This window comes from Pongo abelii, chromosome 10 (assembly GCF_028885655.2).
Source record: "Pongo abelii isolate AG06213 chromosome 10, NHGRI_mPonAbe1-v2.0_pri, whole genome shotgun sequence".
NCBI classification, from domain to species: Eukaryota; Metazoa; Chordata; class Mammalia; order Primates; family Hominidae; genus Pongo; species Pongo abelii.
In genome coordinates, this window is record NC_071995.2 from 83,305,265 (window position 1) to 83,328,157 (window position 22,893).

General features: G+C 34.7%; 2 protein-coding genes across 19 annotated transcripts in view; one reads left to right on the plus strand and one right to left on the minus strand.

Annotated features, from left to right (window-relative positions):
• Positions 1-273: 273 nt before the first annotated feature.
• Positions 274-22,531, minus strand: TSPAN19 (tetraspanin 19). 10 transcript variants are annotated; one of them, XM_024257209.3, is made up of 9 exons: positions 22,243-22,526; positions 15,867-15,959; positions 15,705-15,777; positions 13,875-13,999; positions 9,288-9,362; positions 5,596-5,706; positions 3,444-3,587; positions 1,891-1,974; positions 274-513 (listed from the first exon to the last, which is right to left on the minus strand). In XM_024257209.3, the coding sequence occupies exons 2-9, from the start codon at positions 15,930-15,932 to the stop codon at positions 445-447; spliced, it is 747 nt and encodes a 248-aa protein (XP_024112977.1). In that variant the 5' UTR covers positions 15,933-15,959; positions 22,243-22,526; the 3' UTR covers positions 274-444. The 10 variants fall into 10 exon arrangements, with proteins under 10 accessions (XP_024112977.1, XP_054383432.1, XP_054383434.1 ...); XM_054527457.2 differs by having other exon boundaries at positions 13,875-13,918; positions 22,243-22,525; XM_054527454.2 differs by having other exon boundaries at positions 326-513; positions 3,444-3,581; positions 22,243-22,527.
• Positions 12,477-22,893, plus strand: part of LRRIQ1 (leucine rich repeats and IQ motif containing 1) — a 243,654-nt gene continuing 233,237 nt past the window's right edge. For 2 of the 9 annotated variants that reach the window (XM_054527447.1, XM_054527446.2), the window contains exon 1: positions 22,366-22,446. Coding sequence is in view for 1 of the 9 variants with exons in the window: in XM_063712208.1 (XP_063568278.1) it covers positions 12,663-12,673 (11 nt within the window). In the remaining 8 variants the exon portion in view is untranslated. Of the gene's footprint in view, positions 12,674-22,309; positions 22,663-22,893 lie in introns of those variants that run through there. The other 7 variants (XM_063712208.1, XM_054527442.1, XM_054527444.1 and 4 more) reach the window with 7 other exon arrangements.

Below are 22,893 nucleotides of genomic sequence, written 5' to 3' on the forward strand. Positions count from 1 at the left end.
TGAAGATTTAGTACAGATGTTAGTGTCATAAAAGATTTTTCTTTTAAATGTCCTATAAAATCAGTATTGTTTTCTTAAGATTTGCAAATAAAAGGTATATGATATGATTGATTACTTAATTAGTATTTTCTGAACATCATATAGGTATTTTCTCTATGAAAGAAACTCAAAACATATGGTGATACTTTTGAATTTTGTATATATGATAGTACCCTTTAAATTCAGGTGAACTTCTGAACTGCAGAATTTAATATTTTGAAAAACAAAATTAATAAAATTTCATGAATGTTTTATTTTAGTATTCAGTAATTCAATATTACATATAATCAATAATTTGAATAGATCTGTTATTTAATATAATTCAAAACGTTTTTGGAATAAAATAATATAATGTGATTTTTTAAGAATTAACTGGTTTCTTCTGAACACATTGAAATCCAAAGGTCACATTTCTGCATGGATTATATTCTTGATGTGTTTGAAGAAACAAACTGTTAATGAGACTTGGAAAACCTGGAAGAAAAGGGAACAATAAGAGATCAAAATTTAATCAATGATAAGAGTAATTTGCAAAGTTAACACTATATAGTCACCAAAATGTGTATTGTAAAGGGAAAAGGGATCAAAACTGGTGAGAAAATTTCAGAATAAGGTACATACAGTTGTGAATAGGAAGTCTGCAAAATGAGTCTTCAAGAATAACCCACCTGTTACCAAGTTCATGTATAGAGGAGAATAAGGAAAAACCTTTAAGTTTTAATTACATTAGCTATCACTGAGCTACATGCCTGGACAAACTGCTGATGGTTTTCTTGTTGTTGTTGTTCGATATCTTTCTAACTATGTCATTAAATGTACAAAACTGCTTCTTTTTTTTTTATAGATAATGAAAGGTGGCTTGTAAAGGGCAGAAGATAAAATGGAACGTGGATATTACCTCTGCAGTTTTGTCTTAAGATATTCCAGCATGAACACGATAGAGAATAAACATTTAAAAACAATGATATTAATGTGTATAAAGAATGTCTTGGTTTACTACCATTCTGAGACGAAAATTGTTACCAATTGAAGAGATGAAAACTTAGGTCAGGGGCTTCATGGATCTATACAAAGTCAAATGCAGAATCCTTATTCTATCTCTCAAAAAACGCAGTATTTGCTTTAGTGGCATAGTCCCCACTATAACACTCTATTTACTCTCACAGTTTCTTTGAATCCATAGCCTGCACTTATTCTTAATAGTCTTCACTGAGACTGAAGAATAGCGTCTTGCTTCTGAAACTTAATTCTGCAGTGGACGCCTTCAGGTCATGGAATCTGTCTATTTTGCGTCTCATTGTATATTCAACATCTAGTACAGTACATGACACACAGTAAATGCCCCCCGTCCCTCCAAATACATTGAATGAATGAACATATGAGTGAATAGTGGATCTTACTAAAGTCAAACATCTGCCTAGATTTCAGAAGTCTGGCAACTTGCAGACTGCCCAACATGGTACTCTTACTGCCAATATATGAACATATATATATATATATATTTATATATATATATATATATGCACATATGCACACACACACACACAAAGATATATATACATCTATAGATCTATCTATACGTATATAAAGAAAGAAAGATAAAAATATACATAGGTACTAGATATCTCAAAGTAATAAAATCACTACCTCCAGGATGACCACTTATTAATAGGCTCCCCCGACCTGGCTGATTAAGGAATCACCTATAGAACTCTTGGATGTAAAGAGCCTCAAAGTCCTGGCTCTATTATATGAACTTATCTGATTAGGTCTCCACCTGATTGCTCTGCAGTCTATTCTGTATAGTTTATACATAATATTTTTCATTTTAACATATGAACAGAAGCTTACCTCTGAAGTTAAAAGTCCAAAGTTAATTCCAATTAAGGTTAACACATTAACATTATACCATGCACTGATTTTATTTTCACAACCCTAAGAAAAAGAAGTTATTCAGATGGACATGGAGATGGAAATAATCTTATACATAAATCTTTACAGAAAATAAAAGGTAAACAGAGATTAGTAATTTACCAAAGTCTAAATAGTAAGTCAATATCTAACTGGCGAACTGGACTTTTAGTCCAGAAAGCTTTCTATAGCAGCAGGACACCTCAGTTGCTAATTTTAAAATTGCTAAGATGTTATCATGTAATTAAAATCAGAAATTTATTACATTTTAGGAAGAGATTTTCTCTTCTGCAGACTATTGTAATTCATCAGGATACAGTAATTTCCCCACCTACCCACCAGCAATACCTCCAGTGGAGGCCTGAAAACACAGACAATATCAAACCCTAAATATATTACATGTCTTCCTATAGAAACATATATATAATAGAGTTTAATTTATAAATTAGGCACAACAAGAGATTAAAACAATAACTAATAATAAAATAGAACAATTATAACAATATGCCAGCATCACTATTCTTACACTTTGGGGTCATCATTAAGTAAATTAAGGGTTCTTGAACACAGGCACTGTGATACCTCAACAGTCGATCTTATAATGAAGATGACTACTAAGTGACTAAGAGTGGGTAGCATCAGCAGCATGAATACACTGGACAAAGGGATGACTCATGTCCCAGGAGGGACAGGGCAGGAAGACACAAGATTTCATCATTCTACCCAGAACAGTGTGCAATTTAAAACTTATGAATTGTTTATTTCTGGAATTTTCCACTTAATATTTTCAATGGTTGAACTCTCACAACGTGAAACTGCAGATAGGGGCAACTACTGTACATACCACCACCTAAAATGGTTATTTCCCAAAGAGTAGATTTTTTTTAAAGTAATGTTCCATTTATTTATGAATTAATTATGCAATTGAAACAATACATCTTAAGATGAGAATAAGCTTAATATGTAAACTGTACAAAGTATTAGCAGTTCTTGGGATGGAAAAATCTAGTTATCAGTATCCCACACCTGTAAATCGCAGTTGCTCCAGAGAACCCTTTACTCTTGCTTCTGCCACACTTACTTGAACACCACATTCATCATTGCTGGGGTCCACTCCCTTTAGTTTTTGCCTATTCTTTTACTCCTGGTGTTTTAGCTCCCTTTCCAATCTTATGCACCAAGGCTTTGACAAAAGTGCCTCCTTTTTCTGCAAGACTTCTCAAGGAAGGTTGGGGAGAAAGACTGATGATATCCCAAGTTCCAAGAATACATAAATCATATACTCCCAGGAAATTTATTTACTTTATGTATTATACACTGGAAATAACACTACAATTTACCTAATTACGTGTTCAACTTAGGGAAGTGGATTAAGAATGTAGCCACCGTCAACATTATTTTTATATAAAAATTTGCTCAGAATTCTAAATTGACTTGCAAAATAAACAAACAAAATACTATAAATACTTAGAGAAGCCTAGATTTATCTTTACCTCGAGGTAAGTTGCATTCAGTGGCTCATTACAAAACCACTTTCTTAAAGTTGACTTTGTGCAAGAACATGGCACCTGTTCTGAATTTTCTTTGTTCTTATTCTTTATCCAGTCTGTGTAATTATGTTGGCCACAACACTGTAACTAGGAAAAAGCTTATATGAATTTTACCATAAAATGTTCAAAATGCAGTTAATTATATGAGATTAATATTGAAGTGGTTTTTGTGATGAAGATAACTCATTCATTTTTCCCCAAGAATATGTCATGAATTAAATAAATAAGTATATTTGTGTTTATTTAATTCATTAGTTTGTTTCTGCTATTATTGTTGTCAGCCATAGATAAAGATCTCTGCTCACATTCGTGGCTTGTGGTTGGATAGAATTATTACATCTGAATTTTATCCAGGATAGAAGATATACTTGATATGCTTACGTATAAATGATGCTTAGGACCATAATATGAAACAATCACTGGAGCCATATCTTGCTCCTAACTGTAGCAGTTCTCTTTGTGTTTAAAAAATATGCAGTCACAAATGTTTGGTATACCTAAAAAGAGATTCAGGGTAATATCTACTTTTCTAGGATTAATGTGAGATGTTAACTTTCAATTTTGTATTGTGTGAAAATTACCATAAAGAATCAAAAGAGGAAAATAAAAATAGTCATAAAATGATCCAACTTTTAAGAAATGTCTCATTTGCAGTGCTGATTCTGGAATACTATCAAAAGCAGAGTTAGGAGGATATGAAAGAATCTGTTTACATATTTGTCACTTAGGAAATAAGAGAAAGGTGAAGTAATTGTTTTCTAAACTTTCATGGAAAATGATAACATTAGTACTGCCTAGGTTTACAATATATACCAACAATCTACAACAATTCTAGGAAATGCTGATAACCAAAATAGTGATTGAGAGTTAGGTTACTGAAAGTTAGTTTAAACAAACAAACCTACATATATTATCTCAGTTATATTAATGGCTAGGAACTGAAAGCTGGAATTTCACTAATAGTAGTGATATGATATACAGAATCGTTTCCTCATCATTTTCTGCCCATAGGAAGGTTCACTCCTCTGCTGTAAGTTGTAATGCAGTCTGAAAATACAACACATGTACGGATCACATACATAAGAGAAAAAGACGATGAGTAAAAGTATTTGTAATAACATTTCAATTCTCTTAAAATGTATTTCCGTTATCATATATACTAAAAATAAAACCTTTTTTTTTATGTGAGGCATATAATATAGCAGTAAAAAGTACAGAATCTAGTGCTAGATTGTGTGGGTTTGAATCTTGGCTCTGCCACTTATTAGCTGTGCAATCCTCATTAAATTACTAAATTTCTCAGTTTTTCATCTATAAAATGAGGATAACAGTTCCTGTGTTATAGGGTTGGGAGGACTGAATTAGCTAATATATGCAAAGCACTTATAAAAAAGTCTGGAACTATGCAAATGTTTGCTATTTTTTTAATTGGGCACTTACTATATTCCAGGTGCTGATCTATTTCTGTAAACCATTTGGCCGACAATACCCTTCTCTTACCCTTCCACTGCACCTGTCTGGAAAAATCTGCACTGTGAAATAATAATCTTAAAAAATTAGCTAAAAAAGGTTAGTTGCATTTATACCCTGGATCCAAGCCTTTCTATATATTCTATATATTACTTCATTTATTCCTGCCAACCAGAGGTAGAGGTTAGTATGCCCATTTTATGAATGTGGAACTTGGAGTTTAAGAGGGTTACTTGTCCAGAACCACAAAGCTATTGCACAGCAATCCTGGTATTCAGACTCAAATGGTAACCACCATGCTGCCAGCAGAGACTACTGCTTAAACTTATCTCCCATCAGGTGCAGCAGGATAGACTATCCCACTTGGCAAAAGACCAGCAGCACTTTTCCAGGTGAAACTAAGTTAAAATGCACATCCATTAACACAGGAAAGAAGATAGGAGTTACAAAAGGAGGATATAACTCAAGATTTGTAAGTGTGGAGAATGCCCTTTTTGCCCAGTTTGTTTGAAAGAAATACAACAAACTCTCACTCCTCTGCCCCATCCTCTACCCTGACGTATTCTCTCTTCTGTCCCACAGTGGTCAACACTGACATCTAACTTTTTAGTTAATTTCATCTTACTGTTTTCTGTAAGGCATTCAGAATAGTCCACTTGGTTATATCTTCAGGCTTATCTTTAGATCCATACTCAGAAATGACAAAATCAATTTCGTCATGCCATAGTTGCTGAACCTGTAGAAAATTGTATTAAAAATGAAAATTTCATAGGAATTTATCCATAAACATTTCATAGAAATTGCTGGTTCCTCAAGAGTACCATCATGAAGAGAATATTCAATATTATTTTTCTGTTTTCTGTTTATTTCTTTTTAAAATAACTTTTTAACACTTTCAGTGGATATCAAAGCATATGGTTTTTCAATTCGTAATCTATAGGAAGAATATATTTGGCTCATTTTACAATTAAGGAAGAAGTAATGTGCTATTCTCATGCATAATTAAGGAAAATTTCTTCTCATACTCTCAGGAAAAAAACTGTAAAAGTATTTTATATAACCCAAAAAAGTTTGTTGAGTGTCTTTTCAATGGACACTAGGCTTTTTCTGGCAAACTTCAACATTCCTTGATTCTGTGGGGGTCTGTACTGTACTTTTCATGGTTTATAATTTATTTTACAACTTTAGAAGTTGTAGAAAACTATAGTTATGCAAGTTATACTTGGTCGGACAAATGTACATTTTTCTCAGTGAAGGTATATTTAATTCCTTCTCTCTCCAAGCCTGTTTTGCATCTATTAAGTGATGGCCTATATAAATGTCCTCTTTGGATTCTCCTTTGAATTAGTTTTATATCATACTTGTTCCCTCATTAATTAAGATGTTAAATAAAATAATTGACTTCTGAAATCTACTGTATATTTCTACAAAAATTATGATTTTTAAATTTTAAATATTATCCTTTCATAATACTATCAGGGCTCAGAATACAACAACTCTAAAATATAGCATCTTCGTATGCTGAGTATTTTAAGCTCAAGGAGATTGAGAAAACTGCAGAAGCAGGAAGGTCACTTTCTGACCTTCTCCTGCCTTTCTCCCATGAGGCAGGTCATAAAAGAATTCTCTGACCCATTTCACCTGAAGATATAGCATCAGATCCTCATTCCAGAGGGGTCCTGTTGTATGTGCAGAAGCCAAGAAGCATCTGAACAGACAGGCCCTGCTAAATTTCCCCCAGTTTATTACCATTAGATTATATGCTTTTGTCCTCCAATCACACTTTCACATGACTGTCCACAAAAATAGATTTCCTTGGATCTTTGAGTCTTTATTTTTTGGTTAAGTAAATTTGTTACGCTTTTCATTTGTTAGTTTGTCTTTTGTTAAAGGGATCTCAGCCAAGAACCTTGTGATGAATGAGATATAACTTTTTCTCTCCTACAATACAAAAATGATCAGATTTGGATGGGGATAAACAAAACTCTGCAATTTCAAAAATCTAGGTAATGCAAAGGTAGAATGATTGTTGTAGTAACTTAAGCATTTACAAATTTATATAATTTTTTATAACAAATTACTAATTTGGTCCTCAATAATACCAAAAGGTAGGAAGAATAGATATTATTACTGTATTATGAATGGGAATACAGACACTCAGAGAATTTAATTATTTACTTTTGTTTACAAGGAGCTGAGACTTTTAAATATGATTATTTGAATACTAGTCTAAGGATTTTTACTGAATTATGCTCTCTTTGACAATAAAAACTAAGTAACTGGTGGGAATATCACAGTAATTATAAAAGGCATGTAAGCTAGAATCTTACTTAGTTACTTATATATCTGTATTTTAACACATTTAAGAAGATTAGAATAATGAATAGGAGAATTTAGATCTACTTTATACTCTGTTCATTTTTATTTAGAATAAATAAAATACGTAGTGCTGTTGGCAGTGTGTGGGGGATGAAACTTATGGCCTTGTTTTGTTTCTAAAACATTATTTGGGAAATCCAGAGTGCATATAAATGACTATTTCATACATAAGTACTTTCATAGGTAACCTATGTGACTAATGTATAAATAAAATTCCCTTATGCTTACTCAATTTGGTAAGCATCTATTAAAGGCCTAGTGTATCTTCCACACTGAGTTAGGTACTGTAAATGACATAAAAGATTTAGAGGCTCTTAAGAACTTAATCCAGTTTGAATGCAGAAGACAAATTGATGTAAACAAAGCTATTAGCTCTGGGGTCAGCTAATGAGTATTTGAGTCTAGGCTCTGTCATTTGGCCATGAAATACTTTAACAAGCATTTCTCATCTCAAAGCCTCAGTTTTCTCTTCTATAAAGTAGGACTTACAGTGCATCTTTAGGGGTTGCTATGAGGATTAATAATACAATGCCTATAGTGTTTATCACAGTCTCTGGCACATGGTAGTTATTAATCAGTTCTTATTTCTAATATATAGAGAGATACAGGATATAGAGAGATACAGGATATAGAGAGATACAGGAGTGTGTGCATAACATTGAAGCAAATATGGGTGACTGATAAACTATATTTACATATTGATAGCTTTCATGTGTCATATTTATGTTCTATAATGAGGTTGAAATTTTGAGGATGACAGATTGGGATTTGGTGTTTTGCCAGCAAAACAGCTTTCCAAAACTTACCTGCTGCAGCTAACATACCTTTAAAACTCACACACACACGCACACATGCGTGCACACACACACACACACATTTTAGATGTGAAGAAAAGTAATTTTAGTTCTAAATGCCAGGCCATTAACAGTAGGCACTGGATGATGAGCTGTCTAGTAAAGAATGAAGTTGGAGGGCAATGGCGTCATACAGAAAAGATTGTTTTTGAACTTTGGCCATTACAGAAGAGTATAGACAGATATAAAGAAAATCTAGGAACCATATAAATTAATCAGGAGATCCTTCAAGATTAATTAAGGCAAGGTAAGAGAACTCTTGAGTAGCTACTTTAAAACTGAAACTTGATAAATTGTCAGTTAATGACAACCCTGTAAGGTAGGTAGGTATTAATTATATTTTACAGATAAGGACATAGGCTCAGAGCTGTAAAGCAAGTTGTTGATCCCTAACCATATTCATATCTGTATGACTTCAAGTACATGTTCATTTTACTATAGGACGATTAATCTCCCATGATATAAGACAGACCTTGACTGAACTGAAATACTGAAATGTCTTAAAGGATTAAAAGTAACTGTAGGTTGTAATAGGTAAGTTTTGTTGACCAAAAGTTTTTTCAGGCTTATTATATGCTTTTTTGAACTAAATTTGATAAACCTAAATCTTGCTCTAATTAATCACTCATCACTCTACCTGTGGAAAATATAGGAATTACTCAGTATGTCTTGTTTAAGTGAAACTGCTAAATTTCAAATTAGTTAGAGTCTAAGTTTGTTTCTTTGCAAAAACATAATACAGTGATTGGGTCAGTAGTGGTAGCCAGAGTTGGTAGGAGGAGAAGGTAAAAATTTGAACTCCTAAATCTCAGTACCACCTCCTCTTCCTCAATACTGTTTGATATTTAAAGCTACTTTCTAATCATATGCAAACGGAGTTAAAGGCAAGTTCCCCTGTCTACCCTTTTCAATGTGACTCCTGGCCCCTTCCTATATTCTAGTACTTTCGTTGAATATTATTTTCCCCTAAAGAAATTTACCTTTGGCTTTTAATATAGGATCAATGGTCTCAATACTCTAAGGTATCCAATTTCCTTTAAACTTCAAATAACAGGATGTATTGAAAAGGATTTACTTTCCATACCTCCTCTTTCTTTGTGACGATGAATGCTGAAAGTACAACCTGAACAGCAAAGGCCCATGTTATCAATACTGCATACTAAAACAAAAGAAAAATAGAGATGATGACTATGCTACTAATATATGTTTTGTGTGCTCAAATAATGGGAAAACACACACCATTGGAAATATGCAACCATAAAGTATATATGGGTATTTCTGAGGCTTCCTGCCTTCATAAATATGAATGAAATTAGTGAAATAGCAAGGCAAAGTAAAAAACAAATGAACATTTGGATAAGAGCAAGAGAGAAAGAAGTGATAGTAATTAATGAGCACCTTGGTCCGATAGAGTTGTCGATGATGCCATCTTAATTCAGTTCTAAAACTATTATAGGGTGAATTTAATTATCTTCACCTCACATTATTTTGCTAAAACTAAAGACTCACTAGATTTCTGATATACTATTTAAACTTATGCAGAAAGTAGAACGTATAACAAAAGCAACTGCAATAAACTTAATTCTGTACGTATACTTGGGCTATTTCCTGAAAACTGAAAATACTTGTATCCAAACCAAATAAAATAATTTTTACATTTATTAGACTAATTTTTTAAAAAAATATATGGCCAATTTATTCTTCTTTATCATAGCTGTTGTCAACCTAAAAAAAAGGCACAAAAGAAAATTATCTCTAAATATGTTGAGTTATTCAAGAATAAGAAATAAAGATTATAGTCCACATTGCATGAAATGGTAAACTACCAGTTCATTCTGTGAGGAGAGGGTAGAGAGAAGCATTTAGTAGCAAAACGGGCGAGATTTACATAAACTGCTTAGAAACAGAGTTTATTGGTTCTAAAGATTCAAAGCCAGAGTTGTTGCCAGTTCACTGGTAGAGATGCCATGACTGGTCAAGTGCTCTTCCAAGAACATCTTATCTGAATTACTGCAGTCCTAAGGAATATCTAGCCATAAACCTTATAAAGGCAGGAGATGACTGAAGACAGTCTCCAGCTGGGAGTTTTCAGAAAGTCCTTAGAAACAGTATTTATTTCAGACACGTAAGCATGAGCCTCCTCTCCTTTAGACTTTCCTGGCTCTATTTTGTCTGGGTCTGACAAAAGTGATTTCCTGCTGGTAACTGCAACTTTTACACAGCACATATTAATATATAAGATTTAGAATTTGGCTGGGCACAGTGGCTCACAGCTGTAATCCCAGCACGTTGGGAGGCTGAGGTGGGCAGATCACTTTAGATCAGGAGTTCAAGACCAGCCTGGCCCACATGGTGAAATCCCTTTCTACTAAAAATACAAAAATTAGCCGGGCATAGTGGCTCGCACCTGTAATTCCAGCTACTTCGGAATCTGAGGCAGGAGAATCGCTTGAACCTGGGAGGCAGAGGTTGCAGTGAGCCAAGATTGCGCCACTGCACTCCAGCCTAGTGACAGAGTGAGACTCCATCTCAAAAAAAAAAAAAAAAAAAAAAAGAAGATTTAGAATTCATAATAATTTTAAAAGTAAGTGGTCTGAATATTTACTAGGCAAAATATAAGTACTAATGATTTACTGTATTATTTATTTATTTTTTACTTGGCCCTCACAGAGACAAAAATTACTTAATTATATATTTTATATTTTATACATCTAATACTTTAAAATATCAGACCAAAATTTTCTTCTTGAGATGTTATGTTTCCTAGTTTCAGAGAAAAAAAAATTCAGAGACAAAAATGTAGTCTTTACATCTATTTAGAGGTTTAGATTTTTAACTTCTATGTGCAATATCTCACTTAATCTTATACTAATAAGGGATTGATAGAGGCAGGAAAAATTGTATGAAACCATTATTTTTTTTTTGAGATGGAGTCTCGCTCTGTCGCCCAGGCTGGAGTGCAGTGGTGCCATCTCAGCTCACTGCAACCTTCGCCTCCCGGGTTCAAGCGATTCTCGTTCCTCAGCCTCCCTAGTGCTGGGATTACCAGTGCCCACCACCACACCAGGCTGATTTTTGTATTTCTAATACAGATGGGGTTTCACCATGGTGGCCAGGCTGGTCTCCAACTACTGACCTCAGGTGATCTGCCCACCTTGGCCTCCCAAATGGTTGGGATTACAGGCGTGAGCCACCACACCCGGCATATAAAACAATTTTTAAAATTATTGGGTGTCTTAGATTAGAGTAGGAGCATGTAAAATCACCTTTAAGACATGGAATAGCTTTTTTTGTGTGTGTGGCGAGGAGGTGGGGGATGGAGTTTCGCTCTTTTTGCCCAGGCTGGAGTGCAATGGCGTGATCTTGGTTCACTGCAACCTCCGCCTCCCGGGTTCAAGCGATTCTCCTGCCTCAGCCTCCCAAGTAGCTGGGATTACAGGCACCTGCCATCATGCCCAGCTAATTTTTCGTATTTTTAGTAGAGATGGGGTTTCCCCATGTTGGCCAGGATGGTCTCGATCTCTTGACCTCGTGATCCGCCCGCCTTGGCCTCCCAAAGTGCTGGGATTACAGGCATGAGCCACTGCACCCGGCCCAAGACATGGAATAGCTTTTAGGCCTATAATATTTGCCCATAAGTTGACTGTGTGAATTAATTTGGTTCAGGGAAAGATATACCCATCAGAAAAATATTGGTAAATTCAGAGGAGAATAGCAAAAGTGTCACAATGGCCAAATTAGCAATACCCTTCCATGGAATGTCTAAAAGGAATGGTGGTATCTTGGTTCCAGGCCCTAATCTGTCAGATCCTATGTTCATGTATATCCTTATGATGGCGTCTATCAGGCTTTCTCATTTAGATGCCATTAATGCTTGAATTAGATGAGGCAGAAACTTAGGAAATGTTTGTTTTACTCCCTTTACTTTCCCCCTTCATTTCCTATCCCCTGCCCGCTACATTGTATAAATAGTAGACTCTGCATTTCCTTTGCCTACATGGAAATTTGTGACAAGAAGAAAAAATCAAGATTTTCTTGCAAGCCATTTCTGTTCTGGTTTTTATAACCAAAATCTGAAGCTCAGTGAGAAAATTATGCTAAGGATCCTGGAAAGAGAGAAAGATAAGATTTGAGAAGAGAGGGTTGGCCTTGGAGGAGAATAAGAAGAAAGAGTAAAGTCTCTTCTTAGACTAAAAAGGTTTTGAGGTGGAATCTGGAAGTCTGTGGGTTTCCAGAGCAACAGAGCATAGTCCTTGGAATCCTGGCACTGCCCAGGTAAGGTGGTAAAACCCCAGAGGGAAATCAGGGTCCATACCTAAAATGCCGGTGCCAGGGTAATATTCAAATAGTAGTAGAAATTACTATTAATAGGCAGCAACTGATTCCTATGCCAGGTGTACCCCTTAATTGCTGTGTCACTAGGGAGGTCTGACTGCCTTAGGGAAGGAAGACTGAAGGAATGGAACTGAGGTACTGGTTATTTACCAATATTTCACAAAAGGGTTTCACTGATATGCCTGTACTGGTAAATACTGGATGAATAGCAGCCCTACCTTTGCCACTCATGGCCATTCAAAGAGCAGAGTGAGTAGACCTGAAGGGACCACGTGAGCTGGGAAAGTGAGTGTGTTTGTGGTAACTGGCATAGACTGATAACTAGTGTCCAGGGTGACCACCCAGACTTTCAGTGCTCCATAAAAGCTGAGTATCTCTGCATTCTTCCTTGTAAGGGACAAAATGACAGCAGCTGAACTTCCTATCTGCTTGGCTGCAAATTAAAATCAATTTGATTTAGAGAAAAATGTAAAGGCTACATTTCATCTGAGTGTGTGAATTGTGATCCATAACTGCCACATGTATGGTAATTGGCTCATGTCCAGGTCAGTACTCTGGAATATAATTTGCCTTTTCATGTTACAAGCCTCAAGAGAAACAGTGCTCAAGCCAGATGCTAGAGTCTGCCTCTTTCAGTAATTATAGTCCTCTTTTAAAAATAACAATTTGTGATCTCAATTATAAGTTACCTTTCATGGCAATGGTAGACACTATTATTAAAGAGGGGAGGAAAAGAGTGGGGCAAAGGTTGAAAAGTAACTGCTGGGTACTATGTTCACTCACTAGCTGGGTGACAGGATCAATCAAATTCCAAACCTCAGCATCGTGCAGTATACTCATGTAACAAACTTGCACATGTACCCTGAATATACAATAAAAGTCGAAATTATAAAAAAATACATACATACCTAAGTTACCTTTCCGCGTGCCACGCCCACAAAGAGAAAAATGTGCTGACTATAGATCATGTTTCTTTTTCCCTGGTAAGCTACATTGCTCATTGACTTGAATACACTTTATTCTAATTCTAGTCTTCAGATTCTTAAGTTTGGTGAATTGTAGTTCACCCTAGGAGATGGAGAGTCCTATTGACTCTGTGTTGAAAATTAAATGTCCAAATGTTTTGAGGTACAGATTCAATTCATAGAAAACTCACTAAGAAAATCCTATCTGCAAAAGTGACTTTGTTGGAGGGAGGAGGGTGTGCTTCATTTGAATTACTCTAAGGACATACTCTACTGCAGTGCCATGCTAATATAAATCAGTATTCATTTGTCTAACTTAGATACTTAAAAATCTAAGATAAAAATTCAAACTATTGACGTGAAATACATACCACAATTAGGAGCCATCTGATTTCGTTGTGAATTCCTATATAACCTAATAGACAAAAAAGAACAGTAGACGATCCCATTCCAATCAAAATTTGAGAAATAGATACTATGAAGTGATTATTTTCATCTGTGAAAAGTACAAAATTACTTATTATGAAGTGGTATTTTATATGAAGTGGTATTTTATTTATTTTCTATTTAAGAATAATTACAGCAATCAAAAGTTTTTCTGAGCAGCTGTTGCCAAACCACTAGGATTCTCTGCCTCTCTCTGTCTCTCAATTTTTGACCTCATGTACCAGCTCTTACTTTTAGAAACAACCTTTCTTCCTTTTCTGACATGAAGAGAATTTCTTAAATTTCAGAAGATCGCTTTACCCTTATCCTCCTTGTCTTCCATGATAGAATAATTTTTTTTCTAAGATTTCATCTATGTCCAATGTATATTCAAACATTCATGTATTCATTCATTCATCAAAAATCTTTAGAACCTAATATGTGTAAGTTAGATGTATACATCCTGAATTTATTGCTAATATGATCCCTTTCAAACTATATTTTATTTTTCCCCATCTAGACTGTGAGCCTTCAGTGCTAGAGAGTATATATATTTATCCAGTCAACAGGCTGACTGTTGAATGCTTGGTGCTATGGCACAAACAGCAGAACAATAAATGCTCAACAAATAATTGTTTTAAAAAAGAAGGATGACGGATAAATGAATTAAACATGTGGGAGGTGTTATGGGAGAACAGTGTAGGCAGTGCTGTGCTGGAGTGAGCTTGTACTGGTTCATAAAAGCCAATTGTGATATTTTCAGGAAATCTGCAAACCAACTGAATTCACTTTGAAACCTTGAAATTGGCCGTTGAGGAACTGTTTAAACCATGGAAATGGGCAGATGTCATAAATCAATATTCTCTATTCCAGAACTGGTTGTTAAATGTTTGCCGGCATACTACTGGGAACAGAGGCACCTAAACCAGTTGGGGGAGAAGGTTAGAAGGTTTGGGCAAGGCTGCTGGAAAAGGTAACATCTGAGCATAGGCTTTATTGGTCATTGTAAATATCCAGGTTGGAATGGTGGAGCATTTCTGAGACATCCAGCAGCACAGGGTGTGTAAGAAACTCAGCTTTGTTGGCACTTACAGTTTGAGTCAGATGAGACTAAAAATGTTTGCAGGGATGAAGTTATAGGCACTTTGTTTTTCAGTCTTCTTCACTGAAATAAAGCTCCATGTGGATAGGAACTTTATTTTGTTTGCTCACTACCATATCTCAGCTCTTAGGGCAATGACTGACACAGAGAAGATGCTTAGTAATATTTGCTATAGGAGTAAATAGTGGCAATGCGGAGTCAGATAAAAGCTTTTAATAGGAAAGTTACATGGTTAAAATTGCATTTTTAAATTTCCTTTTTAAAGTGACAACTAATAATTGTACATATTCATGGGTGTTGTTTTGATACATACTATATATATAGTGATCAGATGAGAGTAATTAGCATGTTCGGTCACCTCAAATATGTATCATTTTTGTGTGTTGGGAATATTCAATATTCTTCTAGCTATTTGTGACTATGTAATACATTATTGTTAACTACAGTCATCCTACAGTCATCCTACAGTAGAACACTAGAACTTTTTAATTCTATCTAGCTGTAATTTTGTATCCTTTAAAAAATCTCTGCAACTGATGAAGACTTTCAGAGGGAATGCTGGACACTTAATAAATTACAGAGAAATACTGCCACCTGCTGAATAAATTGTGTATACAACTGTTTAAAATTGAATGCCTATTTCACTGAGAGAAAAACAAAAATAGATACATACCAAAAGCTGTTAAAAAATTATTTCTATCTAATAAGAGCCACGCACCAAATCCCATGAATAAAAGTCCAAGAACCTAAAAAAAGAAAGTCAATGCTTTTTTTTTTGTAATTGCCAATACAATAGATTACATTTTCTTTACTATATAATTATGAAGATTCTTACCAAGAAAGCTCCATTAATGAGATTAAGAAAGTACTTAATAATTATTGTTTTGTTATTTCTTAACATTCTTTTTCTTCCAAGATACTGATGATTCTGAAAAGACAACCATAACTTTTTTAATAAACATTCTACACAACAACTTTACATATTTCTCCCTACGTATGTCCTTTATTTGCACATTTTTCTTCTCAAATCAATTATCAGTACAACATACTTCCATCTCTAAATGAAAGGATATATTGAAGGTATCTTGAAACTGTACCTTGCCTGCATTTTTTTTTTACTAGAGAGTATCTGTACTTAAAATAATAAATATATATCTGCAATGCTTTGACTAGGCAATCAAGACTAAGAAGACATTTGTATAACAAGTCAAGCAGCCTTACTGAACTTGCAGTTTCAAAAAGTATAAGATATTTTGTTTTCAGCCTTATTGTATTTTTAAATTTTTATTTTAATCCTAACCATTAGATGGCCAGGAAAATTTCCAGTCTTATTATACCTTGTTCCCCTGGCTGGAAAGTTTTCCTCGCTTCTGCATGCCCTTCCCCTTTCTCAGAATATTAGCTCCTCACTGAGGTGTTGGTTTGGGGATCTTTCTCTTAACCCAATTTGTTGCCTCTAAAATTTCTTATTAACCGGTCTTCTTCCCCACAGAGAGTCAGGGGTATTTAAGTGGCGAGAGTATGTCTTATATACCATTGTAACCTCCAGGTTTAGCACACAGCAGGTACTTGATATATATTTGTTGAATGCATGAATGGATAGATGAATTAAATTATTTAATCTATAATTTAGTTTGGCATGCAGTATATAAAAAAACTAAAGTAGCTTTCATTAAAACTTATTTTCCAGATAGCCAATTTTCCTAAAACTTTCATGGAAAAATCAATACCTACTCCACTGGTTTTTGGTGCTGGTTAGTAGAGATGAAAGTTTCAAATCTAATCTTGAGTATGTTCCCAGATTTTCTCTTTTCTCTTCTCATTGTTTTAATTCTAACTAGCACTATACTTTTAAACATACTGTAGTTTACAATGTTTTAATATATACAGCGCATGATTGACATGATAGAAACAGATTTAATAAGATTATTTTAAAGCTATTTTTCTGTCCCTAATTAGGCAGAAACCAATTTGTTTGTTGAACTGAAGGATGCTTTGAAAAGTGGAAAAAAAAGAGATGTCTACATTAGTCTATGTACTACCTTCCCTACTTTATCGTAAACCATCTTCCTCGTAAAATCTCCCAGTGTTCTTCTCAGTTTAAGGAGTCACTACAGGTTATATCTTCTACCTATGCTTTGAATTCTCTTGCTGTCATTTGGTTTTCCTACTTTCCATCCTATTATCTTATTCCTTAATTCCTCTAATGCCTGGCATGTTTTGTTGGGACACTCAGTTGGAAAGACTGCATGATTTTTATTTCAGTTTATTTCAAAGATGCTATAAATCTACATTTCTGGTTCCAATTCTATTTACTACCACATGTGGAAAGCTCTCCCACAGCCTGAACAAGAAGACAGGCAGAAGGTCTTGGCCCCTGTCTGTGAACAAAAAAGAGAATTGAGACTAATGAATCAGAAAGCTCTGTAGTAACTCTGATGTGAAATGTTGAAGGCATGGACTTGAGTGTTGATGTGGTAATAATTAGCATGTTAGGCTGGGTCAAGCTGCAATGCTTTATCAAAGGACCCAAATATAGAAATAAACTTTTATTTATCTCTTAGTTCAAAGTAGGTGATTGGTTCGCTTCTAGGAAATCATGTTAGTAACTTGGAGCTAACTCTGGCCTGTTCAACATGTGGCTTCCAAATTGGCTCCAGGTGCCATCTTTTATGGCTAATAGAAAGGGAAGGGGATGAGTAAACTCAGGCAGGCATCTTTTAAGCAAGTGAGGTTGTTGTACACTTCTCTTCTGTTTATATTCCACCAGCACAGACTTGGTCCCACAGCAATACTCAGCTTCAGTTGAAGGCAACCACGTACCCAGGATAAAGAAAAGAAAATAGTTAGGGTGGTGAAGGCCAAACAAAATGCCCACTGGTCAGAAAAGGCCAATTACAAAAGATAATTAGAAAAAATGAGAGCTTGGATTAAGCTTTAATATGCTTTACTGTGGAAAAGAATCAAAGACAATCAGAAAGATTCATGTAGGATGGGAAAATAAAAGAATAATGGTAATCACTGGAAATTTTAAAATTTAGGAAAATGGTTTAGAAGAAAAAGTCATAAATTCAATAGTTCATGATTGAATTTGAATTGGTAAAGGATATCTGTGGGTTATGTCTCATAAGGACTGTAAATGGAGTGCAGATAAATGGGTAGCATAGGCTGTACAGACTTGAAAGTCATTCATAGAGAACCAATGTGGTGGGTGTGAATGAAAGAGAAGAGGGACTGTCTATAGATGGAAATGGGCAGAGGTTTGATGGCAGAGAATGAAACGATACAATTAAGAATTTGGAATTTTTAAAGCCGACTTTTACAGACTGAGAAGACAATCAAGGCATGATCTCATGGAAACCAATAGAGAAAGACATTTCTAGATCATGGTGTCATATCATGCTGTTATATGGTATAGAAGCCAAAAGGGGTGAGAACTTACTAAGCTCAAATGTAGGCAACATGGTAAGGAAGATGTTTATGGTAATTTCAAAACTGTGGTTCAAGGTTACAAAGTTAAAACACAACAAACTGTGCATCCAAGCAACGATTCAAAGAAGCCCATGACTATGTTTACAAAGAATGGTAAAATGAGATGGTCATGTGTTGGCTTTTTCAGCCATAAGCTCCACATACTGGAAACAACGTCAATGAGAACAATGACGTGCCAACACAAAGATACACAGTAAGTTAAGTGTAGTTCTTATTTAAATATTTGTAGTGTGAAAGACCTATATTTTCTTTTGCTATAAACAAAGAATTTGTTTCTAACTTAATTAAATAAGGTCCCGGTGGGGCATTTATTTTGTTCAGTTCCTGATTAGTTAATTGATGTTGAAAGCTCAACAGCAGAGATGCTATAGGAATGGACAACTTACAATAATTAATCTATTCACAGGTGTTATTTTTCACTAGTTTAATAAACTCTAATGGCTTCTTGTTATTGTTTTTATATTCTAAGTTCCAAGAGATGGGAACACACAAATGAACAAGTAAGGGAACGTCAAGGAGTCAAATATTAAAACCTGTGGCTGACTCTGAATTATGTGTTGAGGTGGGGACAGGAAATAAAGGAAATAGGAAAGTTTCATAGAGAAGATGATTTTGAGATGACTCTTGAAGGAAGATTAAGAAGGTCCTAGTTAGACAAAAATGGGAGAGAGACAGGAAATATTCAAGACAGAGGGAACATTATGTTCACAAGCTTTACAATGAGGTGTAAGGAGGCATGGATCAGAGTGGCAAGAGATGAAAGATAAGCTAAAGAAGTAGACTCAGTAAAGATTGTGAGAAATCTTATATGCTTTACTAAAGATTTTTTTTTCCTGAAGGTAACAGGGAGTCGTAATTCTGGCCTCAATGTGGAAGCCAAATTAGAAAAGACACTTAAGATAGGAGGATAATTTATAAAGCTAATGCACTATTAGTGTTCCTAAAAGAAAAATGTGGTCTAGACTGCAAAATGGCTGTGGGAATGGAAACAGTATCACAATATGAGAGATGTAGTAGGAAGTAGAATTGCCGGCATTGGGATAACCAAAGAATCAAAGATGGAATGTAGTCTGTAGAAACGATGTAATTAAACTTTGAACATTATCTCATATTCTACATTGTCTCATTTAAATTGGTTCCCTTTATCATCGATATTTTGCAAATGCTATTATCCCCAATATCATCAATGAGGAGAGAAAGACTCAGCAAGGCAAAATTACTTGCCAAAGGTCACTTACTTAATAAATGGCAGAGATGAGATTTAAATCCATAGATATAAACCACCCTCTCAATAACTTTCCCAAGCCCCAGTGTCATCATCTGTAAATGCAGATTGTAATAGTACACGCCTCAAAGAGATGTTGTGAAAATTAGATGAGATTATGTTTGTAAAGCTCTTAGCCCAGTGCCTGGCTAGATGTTAGTTATCTCGTTATATCATAAGGCTAGAATCTTGTTATATCATATCTCAGTATAGAAATACTAAGATTATACAAAAGTCATGCAAGTGAGAATGGGGAATGGGATGGAAACTGTGGGAAAGTCACAAATTCTCATTTTTCTGTGAAGTGGTTGGTCACGACAGCAGCTGGGAGGGAGCACAAAGAGAGTTAGAGAATCTGAAGGCTTGAGACACACTTTAAGTGGAACAAGAGAATGAGAGGCCTACGAATACAATATGTGGTACTATGAGCTACACAGTAAATTACTTTTACTCAATAATTACCGTGCCTCAAGAAAATGAAACAAAGAAATACCTGCTATGCAACTATTTTGAACACAACAATGATATTATGGGATATTTAAATTGTATCACTGCCATATGAAGAATAAAGCAGTTGTTGAAAAATGCTCTTAAACTAAAATGATTTCACTGCTCAACATTTTCAAAGGAATATTAGTCTTGTCAGATAACAAAGAACAGTTATCTCTCATTCGTTCATTCTCTCAATAAATATTTATTATGTACTCTCTAAAGGGAATATGCATTGTTAAGCCAATATTACTATAAATCAACCACACCTAGAAATTGTTTTTAAAATTTAAATGAGATGAAGTTAACATTTTCAAAAGAAACAAAAGTCTACTCAGGTTAAAGAGTCTTAGGCAAACCAATATACTCAATCTGAAGTTACCATTTCTAGGAATAATGCAATTAAAATGGACTTCTGCTAAATACTACATGGTTGATAAACAATAGTGTCAAGTTAAATTTACTTATAATCTACAAATATATTAGATAACTGCTGCCTTTTGTTTATTTTTGATTAGTAATATTCTAGCGAAATTATGACTAATTGATAAAGTTGCCCTTTCTTCCAAAGTAAAAAATCACATGACAATATAAGAGATCTATCACCATGAATTAATTTATCTTCAGAAAAACTTTCAGTGTTTTTCTTTTTTGCTGTCAATATTTGACAAAGTAAGCTTTGAGAAGGAAAGGAACTAAGACATTATTTCCAAAATTATTTGATTACGAAAACTAGTTATTCAAAATTAATTTTGAAATTATTAAAGGATTTATAATTTTTAGAAGTCTGGATAGTTTCATAATCAAAAATTAAACTAATCTTAAGATTCTTACATGTGAACTTCAACACAATATGAAAGTCTATTTTAAATGAAGAGTTTGAGGTTCCAACACAGTAGCTCATACCTACAATGCCAGTGCTTTGGGAGGCCAAGGCGGGAGGATTACTTGAGTACAGGAGTTGGAGGCTACAGTGAGCAATAATTGTACCACTGCACTCCAACCTGGGCAACAGAGGGAGACCCTGTCTCTTAAAAAACAATAAAAAATAGATAATTTCAATAGTCTATAAATCAGCAATAAAACCAAACTTAAAAAAAAGAACAAATTCCATTTGAGCATGAACTTTGATAATGAAAATACTCTGAATTTAATTAGACCTGAAACCAAGTGTAGTTTATTTTTTAAAATCATCTTTCCTGAAAAGGAAACTAACATGTGTGCTTTTAATATGAGAAATCTGTTAACGTCTCACTTTATATTATTAGTTCTTATGTTGATGCAATTCAAGTTTATTGTTACCAGGAAATGTAGTCTTTTTTTTTTTTCCAGAGGCTCAATGAAATATTTGCTTTTAGCTTATTTTATAGTAGATACCTTTTACAATTATGGCTACTTCCTTTTAGAATTTAATGCCTTGTTTGCAAACTGTAAAAGAAAATTAAAGTCAAAAATATGTTATTAATTAAAATATTATTTTGTACCCTATGTATTTGCTCCACAAAAAACTTAATAAATTAAGTTAAAATTAAATAGCATGACATAAACTTAGAAATTAAGGTTTTATATTGAAATACTGTGTGCCAATATTTTCACAGTAAAATAACTCCAGAAAATAATTTTTCAAATTTCTCACCCACATCCCTTCAGTTAGAGGTTTTTGATGGGCATTGATTGATGATTTTTTTCTTTTTTCTTTTCTTTTTTAAAAAACTGTTGTCATGGAAGGCAAACAACTTATTGACTTCTCTTCCATACTTCTAGGTCCCACAAATCACTGTTCAGGATTAAGGGTTTGTGGAATGAACACCTTATACATGGGCAAATCACCAGATGGAAATATAAATATATGTAGCTCAGAAACAATGTAAACAATTTAAAAGTGAGATTATATCTACTTGGGTAATTATAACAAAATTTCATTTTATTAAATATTTTCCAAAGTTACTTAAATATTAAAATCTACCTGTAAAAAAACGTAAGCTCCTCATCCAGTCCCTGAAATGCTGCGTTCGTTTCAATTTAGAATCGAGATTGTTTGTCCTTGTAGAGCACCTGTAGGGAAAAACCGGTCTCTCTTCCTTGGGATTGGCTGTTGCCATGGATACGCTCTGTGTAGCGGCTATGAGCGCTGTCTCACAACAAAGCCAAGGAATCTCGCTGCTGAGGGGTGAGCCGGGGCCTTAAGGCTGGAATTTCTGTTGGGGGAGGTGAACAGCTGTGGGAGCTCAGGCCGAGCTGGGACTCTCTCTGCCTGGCCAGACTTCCAGGAAAGGGAGAGACCGCGGGTCGGGGGATGGCTGTGCGGCTCTGCGAAGCTCGAGGCTCCCTTCCACCCTGGAGATTTCGAGAGCTCGTTCAAAACTTAAAGAGATGTCTTGGCTATGTAGGGATCATTCGATGGTTACTCACTCACCGCTCCCCACAAACCAATTGACATTCTTTTCCTTCCTTCCTTCCCTTCTTGTCGCCCTCCTTTCCACCCTTTCTTTTTCTGTCTTTCTTTCTTTTTTTTTTTTTTTTTTTTTGGTAATATATAATTTATATGAACCTTATAAAGTAGATTTCTCTCCCCTTTCTTTACAGGGGTTGAAGGCGGAGTTCCTTAAGCTTTTCT